At 64.7% G+C, this 17,706-nt stretch overlaps 3 protein-coding genes across 3 annotated transcripts; 2 read left to right on the top strand and 1 right to left on the bottom strand.

Moving 5' to 3' along the window:
* Positions 1 to 258: 258 nt before the first annotated feature.
* LOC134044779 (glycine N-acyltransferase-like protein 3) lies at positions 259 to 2,083 on the top strand. The gene is made up of 5 exons (XM_062494161.1): positions 259 to 336; positions 535 to 642; positions 737 to 857; positions 1,471 to 1,591; positions 1,663 to 2,083. Exons 1-5 carry the CDS (start codon positions 259 to 261, stop codon positions 2,081 to 2,083), a joined length of 849 nt encoding a protein of 282 aa, XP_062350145.1.
* An 881-nt stretch (positions 2,084 to 2,964) lies between these two features.
* Positions 2,965 to 3,673, top strand: POLD4 (DNA polymerase delta 4, accessory subunit). The gene is made up of 3 exons (XM_062494852.1): positions 2,965 to 3,236; positions 3,316 to 3,427; positions 3,554 to 3,673. The coding sequence occupies exons 1-3, from the start codon at positions 2,999 to 3,001 to the stop codon at positions 3,576 to 3,578; spliced, it is 375 nt and encodes a 124-aa protein (XP_062350836.1). The 5' UTR covers positions 2,965 to 2,998; the 3' UTR covers positions 3,579 to 3,673.
* A 1,504-nt stretch (positions 3,674 to 5,177) lies between these two features.
* LOC134044773 (ankyrin repeat domain-containing protein 13D-like) lies at positions 5,178 to 16,710 on the bottom strand. The gene is made up of 27 exons (XM_062494156.1): positions 16,621 to 16,710; positions 15,637 to 15,772; positions 15,432 to 15,556; positions 14,875 to 14,920; positions 14,648 to 14,791; positions 13,958 to 14,147; positions 13,787 to 13,853; positions 13,632 to 13,713; positions 13,321 to 13,382; positions 13,113 to 13,243; positions 12,780 to 12,937; positions 12,609 to 12,697; positions 12,194 to 12,385; positions 12,037 to 12,116; positions 11,421 to 11,657; positions 8,867 to 9,026; positions 8,269 to 8,387; positions 8,134 to 8,205; positions 7,979 to 8,044; positions 7,377 to 7,565; positions 7,162 to 7,255; positions 6,956 to 7,084; positions 6,836 to 6,882; positions 6,609 to 6,755; positions 6,046 to 6,246; positions 5,525 to 5,798; positions 5,178 to 5,442 (listed from the first exon to the last, which is right to left on the bottom strand). Exons 1-27 carry the CDS (start codon positions 16,708 to 16,710, stop codon positions 5,260 to 5,262), a joined length of 3,510 nt encoding a protein of 1,169 aa, XP_062350140.1. The 3' UTR covers positions 5,178 to 5,259.
* Positions 16,711 to 17,706: the final 996 nt, after the last annotated feature.

Below are 17,706 nucleotides of genomic sequence, written 5' to 3'. Positions count from 1 at the left end.
CCCAGTGTTCAGCAGGATGGACCCTGCCCGCTGCCCCCCAAGGCAGGGGGCACTCGCTGGCCCATGACAGCCAGTGGTATCCATTGTCACCTAGTGCCACACAGTCTCCAGACTCCCACTCCACTGGCCCCTGGAACCCACAAGCTCAGGACTGTTGAAGGGTGAGTGCTGGAGGAGATCGGGAAAGGAATGGGGACAGAGACGGGGCAATGCCTGCTGGTCCTGTTCCCCTGTTACTGAGGGTCTTTCGGCAGGACAATGAAGATCCTGACGTGCCCAGCCCAGCTGCAGCGCCTGGAGGGGATCCTGAGGAAGAGCCTGCCCCTCGCCCTGCCGGTGATAGGGACCCCCATGCCATTAGGGACTCCTTTTCCACCCTGTCCCACACACCTGCCCCCCTCCCCTCAGATCTGACCCCATATCTGCTCCCACAGCCCCCCTAGCTCTGACCCCATGTCCCCCATATCAAGCCCTCATCCCTGACCCACATCTGTCCCCTTTTTGTTCCTCACTGCTGACCCCCTTTTCCCCCAGGTTTTTGGGGCAGTGCTGAACATCAACCGGGGCAACCCTGGCCAGTATGAGGTGCTGGTGGACAAGTGGCCTGAATTCGGCGCCGTGCTGGCCCGGCCCAGTGGAGAGGTGGCCAGTGGGGACATGGGGCACTGCAGGAGGGGAGTGACACGGTGCCCTAGCAGGTGCCAGGTGTGCTCAGAGCTCCCATGGGTGTCCCTAGGTGCCGGTGAACGATGGCTACTGGAACACGCAGGCAGCGTTTTACCGGGACCTGGGGGCTTACCGGGCACTGCTGGAGAACCCTGAATCCCTGCCTTGGGATGCCGCCTTCACCCTCATCGGTGACCTGGGGACACTGGGGTCCTGGGGGGTCCTGGGAAGGGACTGGGCATGCTATGAGATGTGAAGGGCAGCACTGGGAGCGTGGGACACAGGAGGAAGAACTGGGAGGTACTGGTGGAGGGAATTGGGGATGACACTGGGGTGGGTGTTTGAGTGCTGGGGAGCACTGGAGGCCTGATTTGGTGTGCTGGGGTGGGGTTTGATGGATGATACCTGTGAGAAGTGGGATTAGGGGTGCTGGGGAGCGCCATGTTTGGATTTGGGCGTGCTGGAGGCCACTGGGGAATTGCACTGCTGGGTACCCTGGAAGCAGGGTCCTGGGGGGCACTGGGGGTGAACTTGGGGATGCTGGGGCCACTCGGAAACATTGCAGCTGGATCTGTGGGTCCTTGGGGACACTGGGGAGCACTGGGGTTGGGCTTGGGGATGCTGGGAGCAGGATTGGGGTACTGGGCACATTGGAAGCAAGGATTTGGGTGCTGGGAATAGAGGTTAGGGTTGCAGGTAGCCCCTGGGTACACTGAGGAGGACACTGGGATCACATAGAGGGGCTGGCACCAGGGATGATGGAGCACAGAAAGGACAAGGACCCCCTGACATCTCCATCCCTAGGGCTACAGGACGGGGTGACCACAGTGTCCCAGGACCTAGCAGGGAGGAAGGGTGTGGAGCTGGACATTGTCGAGTACTACTCCTACTGGCACCCTGACCCCAGCACCATGCCCGATCCCCGGTGAGAGCCCCCACCCTTGTCCTCACATGGGGACACTCCTGAGCCCCCCCACTGACCCCTGCTTTGCCCAGGCTGGCCCCCGGGGTGCGCTTGGGCTCCCTGAGCCCTTCGCACGTGGACCTGCTCAACGACACGTGGCCCTACGGGGGGAACGCCCGCAGCCGGCGGTACCTGGCTGAGCTTTTGGGGCGCTTTCCGCAAGTCTGCCTGCAGGACAGCAGCGGGCAGCCCGTGGCCTGGGTGCTGACGGATCATTTTGGGACGGGCACACACAGCTACACCTTGCCCGAGCACCGGCGGCATGGCCACATGCAGGTGGCACTGACGGTGGCGGCTCAGCGGGCACACGCCCTCGGGTTCCCCACGTTTGGGCACACGGCGCTGGGGAACCGGCCCATGCAGCAGCTGCAGGAGCTGCTGGGACACCAGCGCCTGCCCGGGATATGCAGCTACATCCTGCACAATCCTGGCCTGGACAGGGATGGGCCCTGAGGCTCCGCTGTCCCCTCTCTGCGCCCACCTCAAATTAAACAGCGGTGTGGAGTCTCTGGTGGCTGCTGTGGGGTTTTTTGTCCCCCCAGCACTGACCGTTACAGCGGTGACACAGCTTGGTGGCTCACATGTCACCACTGAGGCACACAGCAGGGTCCCCTGGGAGTCACCCCAGTTATTCTCAGTTCCCCAGGGGAGGCCTGAAAGCCTCAGGCAAATCTGCACCGGTGGCACCTGCAGTGATACCCCCTCAACCGGGGTGGTGTCACCACAGCTGGGGGTGGGACAGGCAGGCACTGGAAGGACAGACAGTGACACACAGGACAGAGTGGGACAGGGCAGAGGGTGACAGTGTCACAGCGTGAGTCATGGTTTGGGAGAATGGATGGGGATAGACAGGGGGGTGACAGTGTCCCAGGTGATGGCATGTGCTGGGATGGGGGTGACCATGTCCAGGGAGACAGGGAGAACCGCGGTGCCTGAGGTGATGGGGACAGTCACAGGGGTGACAATGCCAGAGAGTAGTGGGCACAACTGGGGGAGTCGCACTGCCTGGGGTGATAGTCACTGACACGGCTGACAGTGCCAGGGGAACAGGGAACACTGGGATGGAGGTGACAGTGACTTCGGCGTGACAGGAACTGCTGCGGGGGTGACAGCGCGGGTGGTGGCGGGGACAACTGAGGGGCGACAGCACCAGAGGACAGCCAGGGGGTGCCGAGGGCTGCGGGGGACCTGGACCACCGCCATGGTGGCACTGGCCAAGGGTGGCAGCTGCCTCTCGCCGGCCCCAGCCCGGCCCCGCCGCTTCCGCCCGGCCACGGGCAGGGGCGGGTCCCTCGGGTCCCTCCCGCCGGTTCCCGGTAGCGGCGGGTCCCGCCCGGTTCCCGGGATTGGCGGAGCCGTGCCAGCTCCATGTCGCGCAGGGCCATGGAGCAGCCCCGGCGCATCACCGACTCCTTCCCACGGCGGCGGCGGCGGGGCCCGGGGCGGCCCCCGGGCAGGCTTAAGGACAAGAACAAGAAGGACAAGGACAAGGTGCAGGTAAAGGTGCGGGAATGTCCCCGCACCCCCTCGCAGCGCCCCCCGGACCCGGCGCTCCTGGAGATGTTGCGGCGCTTCGACCTCTCCTGGGAATACGGACCCTGCACCGGTAAGCACTCCCGGTTGTCCCGGTTGTCCCGATGGCCCTGGGCTCCCGCCGGACCCGCTGAGCCCCCGGTATCCCGCAGGGATCACCCGCCTGCAGCGCTGGGAGAGGGCACAAGAGCTGGGGCTGAGCCCCCCCGGCTCCATCCGTGACGCCCTGTTGGAGCACAAGGATAACCCCGATGTCACCTACAGGTGGGTGTGCGATGGGATGGGATGGGATGGGATGGGATGGGATGGGATGGGATGGGATGGGGGCACAGGGTATCCTCTCCCGGTGCCCCCTGCCCTTCCCGCTGACCCTGCTGTGCCCCCGCGCAGCCTCTGGCACGAGTACGAGCTCTGAGCCGCCGCACCGAGGGAGTGGTGGTGGACTGCCAGACCCTGTTCCAGGGACACCCTGGAACACATGCCAGGAGGATTAAAGCTGGTGTGAGCGAAGGAAGGGGTGCTGTGTGCTGTCTGGGGAGGCATGGGGTGGGGTGAAGCTCTTGGGGTGCAGGGGGAGGGCAGGGAGTTGCATCCCCTCCCAAAAAATCCAGGTGGGGTGTCCAGCCACACAGTTTACAGCCACCCAGCTGGGACCCAGGGAGAAAAATCTGTACTTGGGTGGAGAAAGGGAGGTGCGATTTCTTTCCCCCTGGAATGGGGTGAAAAAATTAAGAATGAAGTATAAAATCAGGTGAAAGTGAACACAGGGCAGTGAGGCAGGTGGCTGTGGATTGTGGGGATGTCCTGCAGTGGGGTGGGAAGAGTGACAGTGTCCTGTAGGATTTATATAACAGGATGTGTCTGTTAATTATTCAGGTTATTGATGACTTAATTCACCAGCTCTTTCTGTTGCTTCATCAATAAAATACTTTCTATCGCAAGGCTGTAATGGAGCATTGGAGCCAGCAGTAACCTGGGATAAGGTGGGATGGGTGGGGCATCACCTACAACCCACATCCCACTCACACTGCAGGCTCCTGACCCTCTGGATCGTGTTACCGGTCTGGTCCCGCTGTTGGAGCGCAGTCCCTTGGGTATATTCTACAGGGAAGTAATTCCTCTGCCGGGCACAGGTGGAGGTGTTTAGGTGGACCCCCCCAAAAATAAGCACCCTATTCAGCCAACCCAGGGCTGTGCCCTCCTGGTGGGAAGAAGGAGGGAGATTGCCATGCTGCTTCCTTGACAGAGCGTCAGTCTCAACATGGTGGGTGTCCCAGGAATGGGGGAAGTGTCTGGGATGGCTCCAGCCACAGATAGACAGCAGCAGCCTCAGGGGTAGTTCCAGCCAGGAAGCTCCTTCTCTGGGAGAGTGGGTTTAGGTGGGATTTTGGGAAGTAATTCCTCCTTGGGAGGGTGGTGAGGCGATGGCAGAGTGCCCAGAGAAGCTGTGGCTGCCCTTGGAAGTGTCCAAGGCTGGTTGGGGCATGGAGCAACCCGGGCTAGTGGAAGGTGTCCTTTGGGTGAGGGATGACGCCATCTCAGGGGTTTGTGGAGGAACAGCCGGCTTTCCCCTCCTCCATGGCCTCAGCGAGCTGCGGGCTCTCTGTGTGCTTCAGTCCTCTGCTGTCGGGCCTCAGGATTACCTTGGTCCGGCTTCCAGCACCAATTCCAGCCCTAATTCCAGTCTAGACGCCAGTCCAGGCCTAGGCCGCGACAGTTACCACGGCACCCGGAAGTTGTGCTTCTCGCGCAGAGCCCGCCGGGAGCTGTAGTTTTCTCCGTGCCGCACAACATGGCGCCTCAGTCCCTGTGCCCGCCCGGTACCCCCAAAGCGTTCGCTCTGCTCCCTGCTGACAGCACCCCAACCTTTCAGGTGCTCAGGGTCACAAGGACATGAGGGGCTGCCATTTCCACACTTTATTGCCAGTGCAGGAGCGGTGTCGGTGTTTGTGCGTGTGGGGCTGAGGCAGAGGCACCTCCCAGCCCCAGAGTGCGGGCGGGGCGTGGGCGGCCCTATGGCCACGCCCAAAGGTGTAGGCCACACCCATTCCCTTGTTGCTATGGCAGTGAGGCGGCGCTGTCCCATGCCCCCCAAATTAAGGAGTGGGTTCCTCAGTGTGAGCGTGGCCAGGTGCATGGGTGTGGTCATCACTATGGGTGTGGTCACACAACGGGGCGGGGCCACCATCCAGGCTGGCCTGGCGCACCACCCCGCGCGGCCGGGACGAGGGTCGTGACCTCGGGGAGGGACCCTCTGCATACTCCGTGGCCTCAAACACCTGAGGGGGGGGACAGCGGGGTTAACCCATGCTGCTGTAACCCCACAGCTGGATCCTCCATCCCGTCCTGACCTCTACTCACCTGCCTGGCCTGGGGCTCCCCCAGCATCTCCGGGGGCTCAGGGGTCTCCAGCAGGCTGATGCTCCGCATGACAGAGCACAGGGAGATGCGGGGGCGCCGGGAGGCCCCCAGCAGACCCCCAGCAGCTGCCTCCTCCTCGGAGGGCTGTGGGGATGACAGCGGGGAGGACAGCGGGGAGGACAGCGGGGACAGGCCACTCGTGTCCCTCGCCGTGTCCTCCTTGGGGTGTGAAGCCTGCTCGGCCGCCCGGGGCTCCCACAGGCTGCTGTGCCGGCTGCCACAGACCTGTCAATCAGTGCCAGGCCACGCCCCCGGGAGCCACACCCACTCGGCAGGGTTGTGTTCCCATAGGCTCGTCCCCCACAAAAACTCCACACCTTTTCCGGGTGGGGTGTGGCCACAGGAGCACCACCCACTCCACAAGGAGGGGTGTGGTCACAACAGGCCACACCTTCTTATCCAAAAGGCTGTGGTTATGCCGGACCCCACCTACCTTTCCCCACCTACCTGTCCCCACTCACCTGGCACTCAGGATGCCCTGGTAGAAGTCGAGCTGGCGCATGAAGCCGGGGTTGGGCAGGATGCTGGGCCGGCAGTGCCGGACGTGCCGCAGCGCCCGCTCCAGGGACCATCCGAACTCCTTCATGGCGTAAGCCAGCACTGTGGCGGCCGAGCGGCTCAGCCCCATCCGGCAGTGCACCAGCGCCCGGCCTCCTGCTGCCCTGTGGCACCCACTGCTGGCACCATGGCACGGGGGCACCTGGGGACATCATGTCCACAGGGCTCCCAGTGTCCCCCAGCCACCCCGGAGTCCCCAAGGACATCGTGTCCACAGGGCTCCCAGTGTCCCCCACTCGTCCCAGGATTTCCAGGACTTCCAGCATCTTCCAGCCATCCCAGTGTCCCTAGAGCTCCCCATGTCCCCAACCACCCCACAGCTCCCCACGATGCTGTGGTCCAGCACTCCCCAGCTCCCAGTGCACCCCAGCACCTCAGCCATCAAGATCCCTCCGCATGTCCCTCTCTCCCCTGCCCCTCTGTGTCCCCAATGTCCCTTGTCGTGTCACCCCCTGTGACCACTGACCGGACACGGGAGAGGAAGAGGAAGGTGTCGTTCCAGTGGGGCAGGAGCTCGGCCGCCTCCTCATCGTACACCCGCACGTTCATGTATGTGAACAGCGCCGGGAAGAAGTTGTCAATCTCCCGCGCCACGTTCAAGATGTGGGTGACCCTGTGGTGACACAAGTGGCACCCCAGGGGCACCCCATGATGTCCCCATGCCACCCCACGAGAGTGCCACCCCTTGCTCACTTATTCTGCTGCAGCTCCTCCAGGTTGGCTGCGTTCCACTCGGAGCCCTGTGCGGTGACAGCGGTGAGGGGAGGGGACGCTGCCACCCACCCTGCCCACCCTGCCCACCCCGCTGCCCACCAGGAAGAGGTGCGGGAAGATACGGGAAGGCCGATCCATCTGCGCCAGCACCAGCAGCATCTCGTTGTCAATGAAATCCTTGTGCTCGGCCAGGCTGTGCCCTGTGCGCCGCTCCAGCTCCTCCCGCACCTGGGCACCACCTTGGGTGAGGGACGGCCCTGCCCAGCCCTGCCTGTCCCCAGGACACCCTTGCCAGTGCCACCCACCTCTTTGGATGTGACATTCTCCAGGTCGGCGGAGGCCATCACCTCCCGTAGCAGCGCCCGCACCGCCTGCTCCGACAACTCCGGCATCGCTGGCCTGGCACCGGCACCGCCTTGTTACTGGTGTCACCTGCCACACCCATGCCACGCCCTGCCAGGCGCAGCAGCGATTGGCCATCAGGCCGTGGGGTGTGGCAGGGGCGTTGCAGGGAGCTCACCGCAGAGGTGTGGGCGAGGCGGGGCGCACGGACTCGAGGTCGGCCATGGCCAGCCACTCATTGAGGCAGCTCTGCTCCGAGCCCAGTGCCGCCGCGTAGCCACGGGCCCAGGCCAGCGCGGGGCCACCGGGGATGTGCCCGCCGCGGGACGCGTCCTCGCAGGCGAGGTGCAGCTCCTGCAGCACGGCCCTGCGGCACAGCACCTGCCAACCCTGCACTGCCACCACCACCCCGAACCACCCCGACGGCTGTGTCCCCCTCACTGTCCCCAGTGTATGGGTGCCACCCAAACCTTCCCCAGCTCCTTCCTGATGACTGTGCCCAGACGCCCATGGTGGTGTCCATGGTGATACCCAAATCCCCTGTGCCCACATCCCTGTGTCTAGCGTGGTGCCCACATCCCCATGCCCAGGATGTGTCCGTAGCAGTGCCACATCCCCCCCGTCTGTTGTGGAGCTGAGATCCCCTGTGCCCATGGCAGTGCCCATGTCCCCAGTCCCCACAGTGGTGCCCATCCCCCTTGTGCCCACCATGCCACCAACACCCCCTTTGCCCAAGTTGGTTCCCCAGGTCCCCCGTGGTCACACCCCAGCCTCACTCACCACATGGTCTGCACAGAGATGGGCTTGAAGATGCGTGTCTGTCCCCCTGATGTCACGCTGAAACCCCTGGGCATGACCAGGACACATGTGGGTCAGGGTGGCCACCCCAACCCCTCTGAGCCCCTCCCTGTCCCAAAATTCCGTCCCACCCTTACCCGTCACCGTCGAGGAACACCTGGGTGTCGCTCCAGAGGGGCAGCACCATGCCCAGGGTGCAGCGGGTGGCCCTGGGGCAGGCAGAGGTCAGGGGTTGCCGACGTTCCCCTGGGCCCCCCCTGCACCCCGCTCACCCCTCGTGGGCAAAATCCACTCCCAGCAGCGCCGTCTCTGCCTCGGCTCCTGCCTCCTCCGGCCGCACCACCAGCAGATACCGCACCCGCCGCGGCCGCACCGACTCCAGCCGCACTGCCTGCCGGAAAGAGGGGCATCAGAGGGGGGATGTGCACCTTCCCAGTGCTCCCAGTGAATGGGGAGGGGCAGCAGACTAGGCTATATATCCCCTCCTCATCACTTCCCGTTCCATCCGTATCCTCATCCCATCCTATTCTGTCCTCATGCCATCCCTATTGCATTCCCATACCCTTCTTCAGTGTTTGTGTTTCTATCCCCATCCTGTCCCCACCTTCATCCCATCCCATCCCATCCCATCCCATCCCATCCCATCCCATCCCATCCCATCCCATCCCATCCCATCCCATCCCATCCCATCCCATCCCATCCCATCCCCAACCTCAGCCCAGATCATCCTGTCCCACCCTGTCAATTTTCTCTCCCCATCTTGTCCCCATCCATATCCCATCCCCATCCTGCCCCATTCCTATCCCTGTCCATCTCTTTCCCTGCCCCCATCCCATCCCCATGTTCAAGGAGGTGGGATCCATGTCCTACCAGCCGAATGGCGTCCTGGGGGCGCAGCAGTTGCATCATGAGGTGCAGGTGCTGCTCCTGCTGTCCTGGGGCCTGGCAGGGGGGCTCGGCCGGGGGGGGCTCGGCTGGGGGTGGCTCCTCCGCGGGCAGCAGCCGTGCAGCCCCCTTGACCATGACAAAGCTCTGCCTGGGGGGCAGGAGGGTCCTGAGCACCCAGGGCGCCCCCAGAGTGCTCTCCCAAGTGGGGAGAACTGTGTCCCCATCCCACTCCAGTGTCCCCCACCCCAAGGTTTTGTGACCCCCCTCACCGTCGCTGCAGTAGGCCACGTCTGGGAGCATCTTCCTCCTGCAAATTGGGAGGCAGCTCCTGGTGGAAATGTGACCCCAGGGTATGGACCAGGCTTGGGGGTCCTACAAGTTCCCACCAGCATGGACACGACAATCCAGTGACCCCCTAAACCCCCCCCACCAAATAGTGTGGGCCCAACGAGGGGTGTAGGGACCCTTTGAGGGTCCCACTATGGAGATGGATCCATAGGGACCCCCTTTGGAATGGCGCGGGGGGGTGTCCAGTCCCTGTGCCCCCCATCTCCGGCTGGGTGAAAGTGCTGGAAGGGGGGTCCTGGGATGAAAAGGCCCAGTGGTTACTGGAGGGGGGGGGGGCACTGGAACAACGAAGGAACTAGGAGGGCTGTGGCCTCACATCCACACCTCCGTATTCCTCCCTTAACTATGGGGAAACCCCAGCTGGGTGTACAGGAAACTCCAAGGCGTGATGAGGGAAACACGGCTCCCAGTAAACTCCCAGTAAAGTCCCATCGAAGCGCCCGGGATGACCTCGCACCGCGAGCGACCGGAGCAACCTTCACTCCCCGGGACAGCGGGATCTTCCGCACTGGGACCTTCCGGAGCACCTTCGGGAACCCCCGGGGCTCCGAGAAAGCCCCGCGCAGCCCCTACTCCCCACACCGGGATCCCCCATTTCCCCAGGACACCGGGACCCACAGGAACTGCGGGATCCCCCGGCCAACCCCGTACTCCCTCACCGGGACCTCCCGGAGCTCCGGGACCCAACTCCCACCCTCCGTGCTGTCCCTGCCGGGATGCCCCGTCCCCGCCCGTCCCGGTACCGCACTCACCGCGGGGCTCCCGGCGGAGCCCCCCGCCCGCCGCACCGTCACCAGCGCCATGCCCCGCCGCGCCTCCCCCCCGCACCAGGAAGCGCCGCCGCTGCCCCGCCCGGACGGGAACGGGAACGGGAGCGGGAGCGGGCACGGTCCCACCACCCCACCCCCGCCACGGAAACACCGCGGCCGGGACTCCCAGACCGCCCTCCCTTAGAGCGGCGCCTCCCAGGTGATCCGGAGCCCCCTGGGCCCCACATCCGTGGGGACAAGACAGGATTGACATTCCAGCTCTTGAGACACCTCCAGCTCCTCCGAAAACGGGAACCCTCCGAGGGTCCCTGGCATTTGGGACCCTCCTCCAGGCGCCCAGAATGTGTGATGACTTCCCAAGATTCCCAGAAATTGTGGACACCCCGAGGGTCCCCAGCACCTGGGACACCCCAGGTTTCAGCCGGTGGGAATGCCCCAAGAATCCCCGGCAGGTCACTCCCAAAGAACCCCTTGTGACCACGTGGGTCCCCAGCCAAGCGCCCCCCCCCCCCCCCCCCCCCCCCTTCCTGGACAGGGGTCTTTTCCCAAATAATATAAACAAAATAAATCAATCCCCGGGCCAGGAATGCGGGCACAGGGCCATATTTGAGGCGAGCTGAAGAGAAGCAGCCCACTTAGTGCCACCCAGACTCTTACTGGATGAACCCCATCACCTGAGCCCCACCCTACCAGCAGGATCCATCCCTTTTCCCAAGCTCCACCCCGGGACACCCCACCCATCACCCCCCAGGCACAGACACACGGGTGTGTATATATATATATATATATATATATATAATATATGTATATGTACAGACATTCGGGGCCCCCCCTGCCCCCCCCCCCCCCCACTGCCCCAAAGGATGAGGCCTGGGGTCCCGCAGCAGTCTCCCCCACACTGCAGTGCCACAAAAACAGGGGTCACCTGCATCCCACGGGGACCTCCGGGTCCATCCTGCCCCCCGTGGGGTCACAGTACAACACCAAAGAGGAGTGGGGTCCCTAAGGAGGGATTCTGGGCACAGGGGTATCCCTGGAGGGGCAGTCCCCAGGTGAGGGTCCCTGGGCTGAGGTTTGAGCCTGGTGGGAGAAGAGCCCTGGATTGGGGGTCCCGGGGGTAGGAGGATCCCTGGATCAAATCCCCTGTGTGGGAGTTGTACCCACATCAGGGGGGTCCCCATCATGGGGGGGCCATCCCAGCACCGGCTGCTCCCCAGGCAGGGCTGTGCCCGCGCTGGGGCACCCTGGTGTGGGACAGTGCCCACACCGGGGTGTCCCCTGGGTGGGGTGTCCCTATCCCTGCAAAGGGTGTCCCCACGCGGGACATCTGCGTCCGTGCATGGCGTGACCCCACATGGGACACCCCCGTCCCCACATGGGACGTCCCTGTGCCAGCATGGAGCATCCCGGAGCGCTACTTCTCGGTGAGGGAGAGGTGCAGGATGCGCTGGAGCTCCTCATCCTCCTCCTGCCGCCGCCGTTCCCGCTCCTCCTGCTCCCGCTCCGACAGCGCCATGGCCAGGCGCAGCTGCTCCGCGAAGCTGCCGTACCCAGGGGGGCCCGGGGGGCTCCCCCTGCCCGCTCCGGGGGGGCTCCCAGCGGCCGGGGGCTCTGCGCTGGGCCCGGCCTGCAGCAGCATGCTCTCCTGCAGGGCCCTGGGGAGGGGACAGCAGCAGGGCCACATGGTAGCCACATGGTAGCCACATGGTAGCCACATGGTAGCCACACTCCTGTCATGGCAGCCACAACCCCCCCCCTCTGGTACACCTCTGCTCCACCCCTGGTGGTCACACCTCCTTCACAGCCCTTAAAAGGCCTGGAGAGCCACGCCCCCTCCCCACATGCCCCACCCAGCTGCTAGCCACACCCACACCTGCAATTAGCCATACCCATTGGGCAGCAAAAAGCTCCTCCCTTCTAGCCCCTCCCCTGGCCGCACCCTGACACCTTCAAGCCCTGCCCCTCCCAGTTTGGCCCTGCCCAGGTGAGGTGGGTGTGGCACCCCAGGCCACGCCCCCCCCCATGGAACCTCACCTTTCCAGCTGCAGGTCCTCATCATAGGGCGGTGGCTCTGCGCCAGGGCGGGTGTTGGTCAGCGCCTCCCAGATGGTCACCTGTGGGGTGTGGCCACACGTTAGGGGCGTGTCCAAGTGCGCGTGGGGCGTGTCCAGGCGAGGGGGCGTGGCCGCACCTGGTCGGTCTCAGTGCCGGCATCCAGCAGGCTCTGCTGGATGGCGAACTGCAGCAGGTCGTCGTCCTCGTCCCGCAGGGGCTCGCTGCGCCCCGCGCCCAGCACCGTGTACCCCGCCGGCACCTCGAACACGCCCGCCTCCACCTCGCACGGGAACGGCCATGCTGCCACACACAGGGAGCCCTCAGCACCCTCGGGTGTCCCCACCCCGTCTCATGGCACGCCATAGCCATGGCACGCCGCGCCCACGGCACCTCATGCCACTCCACAGCATCCTGTGACACCCCGCATCATCCCATGTCCCACCCCATTCTGTATCCATGGAGTCCTGGCACCCCCTGGCCTCCCCAGCCTCACCTCTGGGACCCGAAGGCTGGGTGCCAGGGGGGTGGGTGCCGGAGGGCTCCTGAGGGGCACAGATCCGCACGGAGCCCAGGGGCTGGTCACACCCGCACAGGTTGCTGAAGGTGATGCGGGCGTTGAGCACGTGGAACAGGGGGATCTCTGCGGGTACAGGGGTCAATTAAGGGCCTTAATGAATCCCAACCCCTATTAATCCCACCCCAAATCCAGCTTTCCCTCTCACCAATCTTGACGGGGAAGCCAGGGGGCAGCTTGAGGGTGATGAAGTCGCGTAGTTTGGCGAAGTGGGCATTGGAGATGGCCATGAGGTCGATGATGGGTGTCACCTGCTCCGCCAGCGACAGTGGGTGCTGCTCGCACAGCCACAGCGTCGCCTTGAACCTGCCCAGGCACCACCGTGGGCACGGGGACCCAGAGGGGTCACCGGTCACCAGCACCACCCCAGTGCCACCGCCCTGGTGCCCTGGCCACGCCCCCGGGGTATGGTCAACAGTGACATGACCCCAAGCATCTTGTCACCACCCCATGGGTCCTGACCCTGGGGCGGTGGCCTCACCTCTGCACCTTGCTGGACATCTCGATGGGGCGCCCGATGTTGCGGGTCTCCAGGTCGAAGTGGGGGTCGAAATACTCCTCTGGGGTGATGGCTGTGGGGTTGGTGGGGCTGGCAGCCTGCAGGACAGGTGCCTGTGGGGACACCAGCACCGCTCAGCCCCCCTGGAGACCCTCAGTTTTCCCCAGGGACCCCTGGGATGGCCACTCACCCCGTTGTGGGTGCTGTGCTGCTGCGCGATGCCCAGGAAGGAGTGGAAGGGGGTCTTGGAGCCTGGGGGGAGAGGGGAGTGCAGGGGTGAGGTGTGGGCAGTGGGAAGCACTCCTAGGGCTGTCACCGGTCACATCCCTCATGGATGACACCCCACACGCTGTCCCATGCCTGTCACATTATTCCCAGAGTTTCCCACACCTGACACGTCACACCCACAGTGTCCCATGCCTGACATCTCTACCACCCAGGAAGGGTGGCATGTCCCCCCCACCGTGTGCAGGCCCCCTGGCTGGCTGACAGGGCTGTCACCTTTGCTGCGTGACTTGTCCTGGTCAGAGAGATGCTCCGTCCTGGTCTTGGTGACCAGCTCCACGTTGCTGGCACTGTATACCTGTGGGGGGAACACCGTCAGGCCTGTCACACTTCAGGGTGTCCCCACTGTCCCCCCATGGCTCTGTGCTCACCTTGGCCTCGTAGCCGCTGACCACCTCCATCTTCTCTGAGCGCCAGCCCCAGATCCCAGACTTGTTCCTGGCGGAGCAGGGAGGCCTCAGGTCACACCCTCTTGCACCAACGTTTCCTTCCCCTTCGCCCACGCTTCCCCTTCCTGCTGTGCTGAGTGCTCCCCGTCCCACCTCTCGAAGGCGATGTTCCGGGTGTCCAGGTGTGTGGAGACGATGGGAGAGGTGAGCCGGCCGGCCACGTGCTCCTCGGTGGGCTGCATGGCTGCCAGCAGCAGCTCGGGCTCGTGCAGGGCCAGCGCCAGCGTCTCCGTGTACACCACCTGCTTGTCGTGGTCCACCTCCATCACCACGGCCCCCTCGTCTGTATGGGGACACCAGAGGGGTCAGCATGGCCCCCTGTGACAAACCCAGGCCTGGGAGACACTGGGGACCTGGGGGGGCTGGGGGCATTAGGGGTTCCTCATACATGTAGGAGCTGAGGGGGTACCCTCAGGAAGGGGGAACTGAGGTTTCTCTGGGGAATTGGGGGTCCCTGATACACGTAAAATAACTGAGGTGTACCCCTCAGGAGGGGGGAATGGAATCCCACGTGGTCCCTAGAGGGGATCTGGGAGGTCCTTATGGGAATGTTTATAGTTCAGAGGGTCTGGGGGATCTCCAGCGGAGTCCCAGTAGGGAATCCAGGTTCTTTACCAGGGTGTATTTAGCGCAGGGGGTCTGTGGCTCCCCACAAAGACTGGAGGGCCCCCAGGGAACCCAGACAGGGAACCCAGACAGGTCCTCACAGGGGTGCACTTATGGTGCAGGGGGCCTGGGGGCTCCCCAGGGTGACTGAGGGGCTGCAGCGGGGCTGGAGCTGACCTTCCCCCTTGAAGATGTAGCTGCGGCGGCCGCGCTGCCACGTCATGTGCTCGAAGCCCAGCAGGGTGGTGTCCACCCGCAGGCTCTCCCCACGCTTCCACACTCTGTACACGTCACTGGGACACACCTTGGACACCAGGGGCACTGCGGGCACAGGGACCACTCAGCCCCGCATCCCGGGGTGCCCCTGGGGACCCCCTTGCCCTACCCAGCCTGGCCACACTCACCCCAGCTTGTGAACTCCCACTTCATCTCCACGTAGAAGTCGGATGCCTGGAAGGGATGAGGAGCATGGCGGGGGATATGGAGGGACTGGGGACTCCCTGCTGGGGTCACTGGGGAAGGGGGGAGTCTGGGGAGCAGGGATGGAGGTCCCTATTGGGGTCCTGGGGATCAGAGAGAGTGGGGTCATTAGTGCAGGTCCACAGGGAAGGATAAGCAGCGAGCCCCAGAGGAAAAGGAGAAGAAGGGGTTCCCCATGGAAAGAATGAGGTCAGTGAGGGCTTCTGGGGAGAACTGGAGGTCCCTTCTCAGACCACTGGGGATGCAGGAAGTCGGAAGAGCAGGGATGGGGATCCCTATTGGGGTACTGAGCAGGGATTAGGGCAGTCTGGAGAAGTGGGGTTGGATAGGCAGGGTGTCCCTGTGGAAGGAGAGGGGTCATGGAAGAGACTGCGGGGGTTCTCTGCTGGAGTCACTGGAGAGATGGGGAGTCTTAAGTGAAGGGATGGGGCTGGTGGGTATCCCTGGGGAGCTTTGGGGTGCAGTTCTGGGGGGGCTGTACCCGCCGTAGTTTGCTGAGCAGCTCAGGGATGCCGGCGAGGCGCCGCGTCGCCCGCTGGTAGTCACGGTACTGGAGCACCAGCTGCACCATCTCGGGGTCCCCCGTGCTCACCGCCTCCTGCAGCACTGGGGACACGGGGGGCCATCAGCCAGAGGCCACCTGCACCCCTGGATGGTGTCCCCAAGTCCCTGTGGTGTCCCTGTACCCGTCCATCCATTGGCATTCTCCCTGCCCACGTTGGCGTTGTGCCGCAGCAGCACCCGCACCGACTCCAGGTGGCCCAGAGACACGGCCAGCTCCAGGGGCGTCCGGCCACGCGGGTCTGTCAGCTCCACGTCGTGCTGGAAGGGTGCTGGGGTCACTGTCCCCTCCCCGTGCCACCCCAGTGCTCCCCCTGCGTCCCTCACGCTCCCAAGGCCTGCTGCTCCCAGTCCCCTCCTCTCCCAGTGCTGCTAACGTGATCCCAGAGCTCCCAGTTGCTTCCAGGGCTGTGGTGCTACAGTCCCTTATTATCCCAGTGTCACCAGTCCTTCCAGTGTCACCAGTTCTTCCAGCGTTCCCAGTCTCCCCTGGTACTCCCAGTCCCTACACCACTCCCAGTCCCCCCCAAATGCTTCCAGCGCTATCCCTGCCAGCTTCCCATGCTCCCAGTCTTCCCAGCCTCCCTGCAGTTCCCTGTGTCCCCAGTGCCTCCATCCAGTGGTCCCAGTTCTCCCAGTCCCTATGCTCCCAGTCTCCCTTAGCGCTTCCAGTCCCTCTGCAATGCTCCCACTCTTCTCCCCAGCGCTCCCAGTGCCCCGTGTCCCAGCCTTCCCTAATGCTCTCCGTCTTCCTCCAGCGCTCCCGGTCCCTCAAGGCTCCTCGTCCCCGCAGTGCTCCCAATATCTCCCAGTGTTCCCAGTCCCAGCAGTGCTCCCGGTCCCTCCCGTTCTCCCAGCATCCTTCCCCCCCCACCCTGCGCAGAGCATTCCCGATTTCCCCCCGCGCTCCCAATCCCCCCCAGCATTCCCAGCGCTCCCAGTCCCCCCCACCCCCGCGCTGCGGGCCCCGCCGTTCTCCCTCTCATCCCATCCCCTCCCATTCCACCCCATCCCCTCCGCTCCCGTTCCCGTTCCCGGTGCGTGGCGGGCGGGGGGGGGGGGGGGGGGGGCCGCCCGCTCCCCGGTGCCGCTCCCGGCGCCGTTCCCACCGTCCCCGCGCGCAGGGCGCTGTCCAGCGCCTGGTGCCGGTTGTGCCAGACGAGCCGGTGCAGCGGGAAGGTCTCGGCGGGCCGGGCCATCCCGGCACCATGTCCCCGGGGCCGCCGGGGCGGACGGACCGGGCCGCAGAGCGGGGCCTGCCCGCAATGGCTGCGCGGGGGCGGCGGCGGCGCAGCGCGGCGGCGCGGGGCGGGGCCGCACCGGGCACCGGGAACAGCCCGCGGCACCGGGAGCGGGAAAAGGGGACGGCAGGGCCACCGGGAACGGGCACCGGGAAAAGGGAACGGGCGGTGGCACCGGGCACCGGGAAGGGGAACGCGCACCGGGCACGGGAATGGCATTGGCACCGGGCATGGGAACGGGCAGAGGGAAAGGGAACGAGGCGTCGGGAGCGGGGCACCTGGCACGTTATCGGCATCGGGAACGGGAATGGGAGCAGGCACTGCGAATGGGTACTAGCACCGGGCACCGCGGTTGCGGCAGCACCGGGAATGGGACTGGAACCGGCACCGGACACAGCCCGGGGCTGCCCGCTCTCACCTCCTCCCATCGGGGCGAAACCAGGGACCCACAGGGCCCCAGCTGTTCCCCGGTACCGGAACTGCCAGTGCCCAGCATCTCCTGCCAGGCACCCTGCGGGGGCTCAGGGCTCCCTGACCCCTTTTACCTCTGAACATCAGTGGGTACCTTGTGCTCAGGACCATCCAGTCCTGGTTTTATCCCATCCCATCCCATCCCATCCCATCCCATCCCATCCCGTCCCGTCCCGTCCCGTCCCGTCCCGTCCCGTCCCGTCCCCTCCCCAGGAATGCTGGAGCACCAGCCCGGCTGCGGCCGCGCCCTGACGGCACTGCCTGCAGGCAGAGTGTGGGCAGGAGAGGTGACACCCTGCACTGCCTGGTGACAAGTGACAGCCAAGATCATCCCAGGGGACAGTGCAGCAACAGGGGACACAACCCCCAGCAGCCCACGCTGGCCCGGAACTCCCATCCTGTTGGGGCTTTGGGATGTCCCCAAAGTGCTGGTGTGTCCACAGGGGGACACACAGGAAGCTCCCACACCACAGGTGACAAGGA

This window comes from Cinclus cinclus, chromosome 6 (assembly GCF_963662255.1).
Source record: "Cinclus cinclus chromosome 6, bCinCin1.1, whole genome shotgun sequence".
In the NCBI taxonomy this organism is placed as follows: Eukaryota; Metazoa; Chordata; class Aves; order Passeriformes; family Cinclidae; genus Cinclus; species Cinclus cinclus.
This window is presented reverse-complemented; position numbering and strand designations above follow the sequence as displayed.